Raw genomic sequence first — 10,262 nt, 5'->3', positions numbered from 1 at the left:
CACAAGACAGCATTTTCCTTCCAGCAAAACTGCACACGCTGACAGACTTTGTAAAGGCCATAAAGCCATATTTGAGAGCTCCAGACCCCCCTAACCTTTCCCCAAAGGCCTAACAGCGATATGATTACTCAGGATTTCAACACACAATCTGCTCGCTCAGATCCCAAAACCCACTGATTTACACCCCAAACCAAAGCTTCTGTATTGCACACATACACATTTACTGTACATCAACATGTGTCCTATGCTTATCTGTGTCTCTGTTGTGCATGTGTCCTGTATGTAATTAATTGGCTGTCTGTTACAATGCATTATGTAATAATGCCACATTATGTAATAACTCAACACAGTGTACCAAATTTTCATCACATAATACGATGTTATTACATAGTGCATGAGAATGTGATCGAAATTTGTTACACTGTCGAAAAATGTTACAAATTTATAGATTGCATTATAATTTTATGTGGCAACATTACCCTACTATTATTATTATTATCATCATCGTCGCTATTATCATCATCATTCAATTTGTTATATTCTGTTGAGTTATAACATAATGCGCTGTTACACTTTGTCTGCCCATGAACTGCTATGTACCAGAACAAACAGAAAATTCAATGTCTTGATTACTACTACTTCCTAATACCCATGACACATTATATAAGTCAGCAATGGCAGTACAAAGTCTGTAAAACTTATGACCATCAGCAGCTCTGTATCTCATATGATTTTTGCACCGACTTCTTATTGCCTTTTATTGTAAGATACCCCCAGTCATGGGGGGCCATGTGATTGTCAAGCGTGTAAATTGCCTTTGTTTGTCAAAGTCTGCAAGATTTGCAAAAAATATCAGCTTCAAAGAAACCAGTAGTAGCATCACATTTAAAATGTTTTAACTGTTTATATTAAGATACAATTTTCAAAAATGGTATCTTAATATAAACATTTAAAACATTTTAAATGTGATTCTCTCTAAACACACTAATTTACACCCCAAACCAATGCTTCTGTATTGCACACATACACATGTACTGTACATCCTATGCTTATCTGTGCCTCTATTGTTCATGTGTGTCCTGTATGTAGGATTTGAATTGATTCAAATTAAAGGGTTAATGTAATATGTAATCCGAATTTAACAGTAAAGTTCTAAAAAACAAAATACACATACACTATTTATATAATACAAATTACATTATTAAATTAAATTAATTATATTTATTATTATTATTATTATTATTATTTTACTGGATTGCTCAGGGTTAATCAAAGTGGATCATTCATTGGTTGGGTTTCTGGCCAATCATCAGAAAATGGGCGTGGCTGAGACGGTATTGCCCAGTCCACCGTCTTTTACGGGACTCTCACGTGGTCTCTTCTCTTAAACACGGAAGGTTAAACATTTCAGGCGGAGCAGTTTATCACTGTGTTTCACGGGAAGATCGTCGCCAATCTGTAAGTGTCTATTCATTGCAGTCTTCCTTAAAGCAGGGTTTGTGTCCCTGCAGCTTATTTGGTTTTTCTTGTGAAGCTGCACTGTTGCAGGTCTTAACTGACAGAATGCGGAGCCGTGCTTCTCTCTTCGTGTCCCTCTGCGCCATTGCAGTTTGCGTCCGCCTAGGAGCAAGTGACTTAACAGTAACACGCACATATGTAACGGTGAGTAGGCTGCGGGCTCACCGCAGCCGTGCGTGGGATAGACTGGGATGGATGGTTGGACGCACTGATGCATTAGAACCCAGATTTTCTGTAGATATTCCAGGGATATTCTGTAACCCATTCGGGGGTCTGCAGGTCATGGGCTTTTCGTGGGCAAACTGCGGCGCCCCAGATGCCCCCGCGATGATGAAGAGCCTCGAAGTGTCCCCGGACCCCATCACGATTCCCGGGGACTTGTCCGCCAGCGCTTCGGGTTACACTAAGGTGGAGTTAAGCAGTCCTCTTCAGGTAAGCTTAGAAATGTAAGGCGACAGCAAGAGCATGCAATACTGGTTCCGCTTCGGATGCGGTTTTGTGAATTTTAATAGCATGAACTTTGCAAGTCGTGCAAGTCTTGGCAAGATTATATTCCACGTTGCTTCCTGTATTATATGTTATGTCGATTAAAAGCCGTGCTGTATATTTGTCCTGCCTACTTTATGGATTAATCCGGGGGGCTCTGTGGGGATGGTGCAGGCTTTTGTATCCGCATAGCTCTGTGTTGAACTTTTCGGACCTGCTTGACACTTTGCTGTCATATCAAGATGTTAGCTTTAGTTGCTGTTTCGTCAGTGTGTTCTTTGTAAGCAGGCATCTATCGACTTCCTGCTGCGAATCGTGTGGGGCTTTTTCCTTCTTAACACTCTGGCTTGATTGGGAATTAATCCTTTGCATGTGCCCCACTCTGTGATCAGGGAAGCATCCGGGAAGCTTAAAACCAGCCGCTTGAGTTTGTGCGTCTTGATGAGCTGTTTGGCTTATTCTGTAGTTTCCTGGCAAACCTGTCTCCTTTACTAATGGAGCTCTTTTGGATGGATGTACTGTAAAATCCATGTGGCCCCGACATTGGTGATTAACGCGGAGCCGACTGGATCTCCATCCCTTAGGTGAACCTGACCGTGGAGAAGGAAGTGGCCGGTTTCTGGGTGAAGGTCCCCTGCGTGGACGATCTGGGCAGCTGTGACTACGACGACGTTTGCGCACTGCTGGACCAGCTCATCCCCCCGGGACAGGACTGTCCGGAACCCCTGCACACATACGCACTGCCCTGTCACTGTCCCTTCAAAGCTGTGAGTTCCTGTCCCTGGCTGTGTGGGGGTGTCAATCAAGGGGTTATCCTCAGCCCCCCCCCCCCCCCATCTCAGGCATCCCAGGGCACTAGGCTGGGATACATCCTAGATAGAATGCCAATATTTGTTGACTCGACCACTAGCAGAGCATGTTTGGATAATTAATGCTAAATAATTTCACTAATTAATTAATTGAGTGGAACTTAAACAGATACATGGAATGGCTGAGGTGCCCCTGAGGAGAGGTTTGGGAGCTGAAGCGGGGTTCTAGCCGTCCAACTAGATATCAGTAACTTTTTGGAGAAAAGGAGAAATTCTTGCTAGTATACAGTGGTTCCCCCGCCTGTCGCGGAAGTTACGCTCCAGACCCATCAGCCATAGGTGAAAATCTGCGATATAGAAAGACCATATAAACATTTTTTTATAGTTTACGCCTTAAAATACCCCTCCCACACGCTTTAAAAGGTATAGGTGAAAATCCACGATATAGCAGGGGCGCGATAGCTGAGCCGCGATATAGCGGGGGATCACTGTATTGTGTTTCTCTTTATTTGCGTATGTTTTAAAGTGTGTTTGTGTGTGTGTGTGTGTGTGTGTGTGTGTGTGTGTGTGTGTGTGTGTGTGTGTGTGTTTTCCCTGATCAGATTTAGACTTGCTCCCTGGATAAATAACTTTCGACTTTTCTCTTTTTTGGACTGCCTAAGCCTTTTGTACAGTACTGAACACTGCACACTCTGGGCAGTTTAGAGAGCCTAACTGTGTTTGGCCTCCAGGGGGAGCACCTCGTCACGCAGAGCGGCAGCGTCAGGCAGCAGTGTTCCGCACTCAGCCATACACACACTGTGTCGCTCTCCAGCAGCTCTGTACACTGTCACACCCACAGTCCTCTGAAATGCGCGCTTCTCTAATGCTCCGCCCTTTATTCCACTCCGCTGCACTTCCTCAGAGTTCAGGTCCTCCTCCCCATCGTCGTCTTTCAGACCGACTGCATGACAGTCACATGACGTCCTCGTGACTTTGGTTTGACCTGCGAGCGGCTTGTGACCCAGTGTAGCGTATTAGTGAAGTGCGGCCAAACACAATGCCTTCGGCCCCCGCCGCCCGCAGAAACGGGAGCTTAATGTCACTCCTTTGTCCTCTTTCCCGCCCTACCTTTGTAAAGCTGCTTTCTGCGTGTCGCTACAAAGAACAGACTGTAGCCGGTTGTACAACTTGACTCTTGGTTATGCTTCTGGAATGCATGTGGTTGCATAAAGCTCATGGCGCATCACGGTTTATTGCCCAGAGAAAGGTCCAGATGTTCTGTGCTTTAGCCAGAATTTCGCTTCCTTACGCCTGAAATCTGATGGCCAGGTTTAAATCGGATCGACGTCATCATTTCAGCATTTCAAATGTTGGATTAAATGGTGGCAACCACCGTAACAGTGAATTTGTATGGTGACCATGACTCTGGAATCGGGCTCGACGGTGTAGCAAAAATGTACTGATTCTGACGTGAAACAGCATTTGCTGAATTTTGCCAATCTTCATATGTTTGGAATTTACTTTCCCCCCTTTCGTGAACTGTCCTTTTAAAAACTACAACACCCACGTGCCATATTCCACCCAAAAACTACAACACCCACGTGCCGTATTCGGCCACATGCTTTCTTGTCGTCCAGACATCACCCTTCCTCAAATCCGAAGCAGCATGCTGGGCATGTGACCGATAGATCATGAGTTCCAGTGCCAGACTCCCTTCAGGCAAGCCTGACAGTTTGGCAGCTAAAGGGGAGGCAGTATCAACTCTTTGGCTGTATTTTGACTTCAGCGGGCAAGATGTAAACTGTCGGGAAATGATTTCTGTCGGAATGGGTGAAGCAAGCAACATGCTTCATCTTAAAAGCACAACCATGTTTTTGAAAGTAACATTTGCATAATTATTAGAACTTTAAGCAAAACAAGCTCTAGTTTTCTTAACATTTTTGAAAAATGTTTGTGAATTATTATAAATTTATCACTATCAAGATCCATATCGTAGCATTTTTGGTGGCACTTTACAATAAAGTTACCCATATAAAGAGTTTTTATGAATGGTTTATAATCTGGTTATTAATTAGGTTGTAACACTTTTATTAATAGGCCATTTTAAACAAGTTATAACAGATTTCTTTTTATTAATGAGTTACTATCATTTATAAGTGGCAAAGGGAGCCTTATTGTAAAGTGATACCATATTTTTAAATATTGTTTTTATGTCATCTGGCGTAGCTCTGGGTTTGAATCGGTTGCTTGCTGTGGCTGCTTCGGTGTCTGTTTGCAGCGTTGTAAACACTGACTTCTTCTTCTTTACAGGGGCAATACACTCTGCCCAAGTCTGACTTCTACCTGCCCAACGTGGACCTTCCTTTCTGGCTGACCAACGGCAACTATCAGGTGGAGGCTAAGATCGGCTCACAGGGAAAAGAGTTCGGCTGCCTCAAAGTGGAGTTTGCCCTCCACTCCGCCTAGGCAGCGGGGAATCGCGCTAGTGCTGGTCTGCGTGCGTGCGTGCGTGTGTGCGTGCGTGCGTGTGTGCGTGCGTGCGTGTGTGCGTGCGTGCGTGTGTGCGTGCGTGTGATCTGTGAAAGGTGATCAGTGCGTTTTATCTTTCTTTTACTTACAGTGCTTGTGACTTGGACAGCTCCAGTGGGATTAGAGGTGCGCTGGGTGCACACTCTGGTGCAAAGGGCAATGTTAATTCTGAGCAATTCCCAGACACAGTTGTAGGCTCGGCACCACTGAAATAATCACAAGCAAAGTATTAAAAAAAAAAAATCTTAGTGTTCAGTGGGCTGGGTTATGAACCTTCAGACCACCGTATGTTAGACTTTGTCAGAAATATTACAGGAGTAACGTTTATGCATCATTTAAAATGAAGTCTAAATTTTTTCCTGGATCTTTCTGTAATGATGATTCACATCTGTGATTCTCAGCTGTCAGGTCATATGCACTTTCGTTTTAAACTAGATAAATCTGCGTCTCTCATTGGTGCATTTGGCGATGAGGTCATCACTGCACTGACTTGCATTGCATCTGCTTAATACTGTACATGGCGTTTTAAATCTCTAAGAAGGGTACCTGTAGCTTCACTGACATTGCAGTGCATTGTGTAATTGTGATAAGTGAACTGAAAACTAATGTGCCAGGAGTTTGTGTGGGCCTACATTACATTAATTATACTGTAAAACCTGATTTCTTCAGCTGTCCTATGGGTGACATGATAAATCAAGAAAATGCAAAGCCTGAATTTACTAATGCAGTGATGGGAGAAAATTATTTTTTAACCCTTTTTATGTTTTACATTTTTTAGATTTACTGATTAATAAATAATACTTGATACTGCTGGAAATTTAGTATTTCTTTTTTGTTTGTGAAAAGGTGTTGAAACTATTAAAATGGGGGTTGTCCATTTTGAAGAGAGGAGGCTATATTTTTCTGTTTAATTGAGGTCAGAAGGCAGTAAATCTGTGAAAATCTCAAAACCTTCCAGTTCTTTTATGGGATGTCATTGCTGAATGCTGGCCCTCAGCATCTGACCTTCCAGTGTGGCGTCTTACCTCCTTATTAACGCATTAATGGCCAATTTCACTGTGATGTTGCCACTTTGTTTATGCAGTTGGATCAAGTGTTTATACAATAAATGTTTTCTAGTTTTGTCTAAGATGTCCTCAGAAGATATGTAATTTTTTATTTTTGAGGATCTTTGGTCCTGTATGGGGGCAACACAATGTGTGTGGAACTTGCATGTTGTCCCTGTGCGGGTTCCTCTGGGTTCTCTGGTTTGCATGTTGTCCCTGTGCGGGTTCCTCTGGGTTCTCTGGTTCGCATGTTGCCCCTGTGCGGGTTCCTCTGGGTTCTCTGGTTTGCATGTTGTCCCTGTGCGGGTTCCTCTGGGTTCTCTGGTTTGCATGTTGTCCCTGTGTACACCCTGCAATGGGTTAATCCATCCTGGGTTATTCCCCGCTTTGTGCCCGTAGCTCCCAGAATAAGCTCCAGACCCCTGCAACCCTGAATTGGATGGATGGATGGAACCTCGCATGCAGCTCTGTTTTAAAAAGGTCCCCATTAGTGCCCAGTGTTCATTGGCTCTTGACCTCAATATGTCAACACCGGCGTGAGAATCTTATCGGGGCCCTAATATTAATGAAAGTTCGTTCATTCTATGAGCAACAGCCTCAATAAAACATTAGAAAGCAGGCAATTACCCCACGTATTGTCTTGCAATTGGAAATAAAAGTACTGACATGAATTGAAGAGTAGAGGCTGAATCAGTCCCAGGTTCTTTGCTGTCTGTGCTGGTTTAATACCAAGCTTGGAATGAGACAGACTAGCAGTATTGCTGATAATATCTAAAATTGGGGACAGTGATGTGCATTTAGTCCAAGCATTTTTTTGTAGCTCTCTGTAGTAATGATTCATCTAAAATTAGCCCTTAGGGACGTTACGTACCTGACTTAAATCAGGGCTGTGTGGAGACCAGTGCATTGCACTGGGAGTTAAAGGAATGACGTCCTGAACCAGTTACGCCCTCGGTGCCTCACAGCCCCATATTGAAACTTATAAAGAGAGATGAATGTTCCTCACCAGATGTTTAAGGCTGTTTACTGAATATGGGCTCAATTTCTTATCACAACACTAGAGGGGGCTGTTGGCATCATTTAACCTGAGAAGATGGGTGATTTTTTAAAAAAAATTATTTATTTATTTATTTTTTTCGCCTAGGGAAAGCGATTTCATCATCATAACGTGAAGTTAAATGACGATTAAACTTAAATTGTTTTGGCGTGTGCAGGACCATTCGCATACATTAATAATGTGTGTGTGTGTCATTGTGCTTCTGTTTGGCTCCTTCTATTCTGTATGTATGACTGTTTCACACCAGAGCACCTGTCCCAACTGGTTTGTCTACCCATTTGTCACTGTGTGCTGACAGGATTGTGTAGGATTCAATAAAGAGCAGAAGCAAACATGCAGACCCACTAAACAGCTGTCGGAATAACAGCACGAGCTCCACAATGAGGATTTCGCAAGATCGTGGTTCAAATAGACCGCATACAATTAGCTAGAATGAGAGCTTCCGGAGGATTCATCAGCGTGGGGTGGACATTTTCTGTTGGGTCATCTGTAGGGTGGTCATAGTTTGCTTTGCGAAAAACAAGATGCCGGACGACGGACGCTATGAGAGGCGGCAAAGCAGCGTAGATATATACGCAGAAAGAATCCTGACCATAAGAAATTTACAAACGAGAGGAGGCCATTCGGCCCATCAAGCTCATTTGGGGAGAACTTCACTGATGGCTGACCGTTTAAAGCAAATGTCAACTTGAAAGAAAGTTAAATTCCCAGACATTTCAGGCTTTTTACGTCCCAAAACAAGAGGACAAGTCCAGGGAAAAAAGGACGTAGGACGTATGGTCACCCTAATGACTTGGTTAGAAGAGGCGTCCACCAGGACACTGCATGAAACAATCACTCTGCCCAGTGTTCAAAAGTAACACTTGTTTTTTTTCCCTTCATCTATGACATCATTCCTTCCATTAATGCTTCCCCTCAGAGTTCGCACCCCTCCTTTGACCGCAGCTCTGATTCCAGATGGCTGGAGTGATGCCAGGTCTTACCTCATTGGTGGAGAGAGAAATGTCAACACGTAGCATTCCTCTGCCGTCCGCACCATCGGCAGACAACGTACAATAACAGTGCCTTATGAGCTCCGATGTCAAAAATTGATTTTTAATAAAGCCTTCAGGCATTTGCACAATAGCCTAACGGTAAACGACACCTCAGCAGGGTCATTACCTACTTTTTACACACGCACATACAAAGCGTAACAGTACTGTTGTGTTTTTTTCACTAGCATAGCCAATTATTTAAAAATACCTGGATTTGTACTGCGCTTTTGCTCTTCCAGACGTCTGTACTCCATCAAGGCCGTACCAAACAGAGATGTCGTTTTGTTGACAGTAACTTGTTTAACGAGACGCATGCTGCCTCAGCACCCTGATGCCGTCCCCCTGGGAGCCGACGTTCTCCATGCCTGTCTGATGGTTCACATATGAGCCCTGAGAGTGGAAGGAATGTTATCTTGTGGCAGTAATATATGGAAGGCTGGCCATTTCTCAGGAGGCTGAGCTTGGGGTGACGGGGGGGTGGGGGGCACCTAGCGCCTTTGTTTTGCCCCGGAGCCCAACCGTCTTCCCGCAACCCTCTGCTTTGGCCCGATTCAAGCAACTAGAAGAGGAGGATTCTGGGAAGGTGGCTGCTTCACAGGTGCCCGTGTGCGTAACGCCTTGTTTAACAGGTGGGGAAAAACATCTGCCACGCCCTTTTTAGAAGAAAGCACGTCGCCGTTTTCTCTCCCACCTATCGAGGCATACTGTTTCATTCCCGTTCGCCCGAAGAACTAATTAGCTTCTGTCCATTTTTTTAAAAGTTTAAGCTCATTAAAAGTTCTGTGTAAATCTGTGGGCTTGCGGTGCATAATCCACGGAAACGCAAGGCTGCCCGGAGCCCTGTATCTGGCTGCTCGAAACGGCCCGAAAAAGCACAGGCGCTAATTCACATTAGCGAGAGCTTTCCAGAAGAGCGGCAGCGTGTGAGGAAACGTGAGTGGCTTTGGGAGTGGGTGTTGTATCTCACGCCTTTCAACCAAATGCACAGCCGGCACCAATCTCCTCCTTTGACAACCAAAGATATTTACCTTGGCCTCTCATTATTATGAAATGCTTTATTTTACTTATAAAGGGCGGGAGGAAGGCAGGGATTAAACTGTCCGGTTTCTGTTGAGGTACATCTATCGACAACAAGGGGAGTTCTAAAGCTCTGTGGCTTCCAGCACCTGCTTGGGTGGTTCATCTAACCTGGTTCTCCAAGGGTTTCCTGCTGCCCCCAGACAAACCTCAGAAGCAAGCAAGGCATCGTGGGTAAGCGAGACCCGGTGGATGTCCTTCCGCAGGAAGCTCTGCGGCTCGCGAGCTCCTTGGGGACCAGCTGGTTTATCCGTCCCATGTCGGATTAGAACAGCCCTATTAATAGCTTGGCTTTCACACAAAAATGAAATGGGTATCAAGTTCCCCCCGGGACTCCCGTTGGAACAGTCCGATGTACTCGGCCTGTATATATACGCCGGCTTCCAGGAGGGGGGCAGTTTTTCCCCGTAAGGGAGCATTTCTGAATCCAAAGGGCAGTCATATGGGACTTGACCTGTAATGCGAGAAGAGCGGACAGGAACACCTGAGAGCAGCATCTGCAGCAGGATACCACCTTTAATCATCAGACACTATCAGACATACCAGAATGAGGGGATGAACTGGGGCCCAGTCTCTTAATGACAGAAGTGGGATCTGATTGGTCACAAACCTGTGGAAGTAGCTAATAGCATGTAAGAGGTTAAGGTGCAGAAGTGTCTTTGCACCCCCCCGCCCCCCCCCGCCCCAAACTGTTTACTGAGCAATGCTGGTGTGTGAAAATTCC

The 10,262-nt window shown here is 44.7% G+C and overlaps 1 protein-coding gene across 1 annotated transcript; it reads left to right on the top strand.

The window, feature by feature from the left end:
- Positions 1-1,349: 1,349 nt before the first annotated feature.
- On the top strand, positions 1,350-6,453 carry gm2a (ganglioside GM2 activator). The gene is made up of 5 exons (XM_023797438.2): positions 1,350-1,458; positions 1,535-1,662; positions 1,798-1,950; positions 2,589-2,771; positions 5,106-6,453. Exons 2-5 carry the CDS (start codon positions 1,564-1,566, stop codon positions 5,259-5,261), a joined length of 591 nt encoding a protein of 196 aa, XP_023653206.1. The 5' UTR covers positions 1,350-1,458; positions 1,535-1,563; the 3' UTR covers positions 5,262-6,453.
- The last annotated feature ends 3,809 nt before the right edge of the window (positions 6,454-10,262 follow it).

Source organism: Paramormyrops kingsleyae, chromosome 10 (assembly GCF_048594095.1).
Source record: "Paramormyrops kingsleyae isolate MSU_618 chromosome 10, PKINGS_0.4, whole genome shotgun sequence".
Classification (NCBI taxonomy): Eukaryota; Metazoa; Chordata; class Actinopteri; order Osteoglossiformes; family Mormyridae; genus Paramormyrops; species Paramormyrops kingsleyae.
Note: the sequence above shows the minus strand (reverse complement) of the source record. Positions and strands in the feature narration are given on the sequence as shown.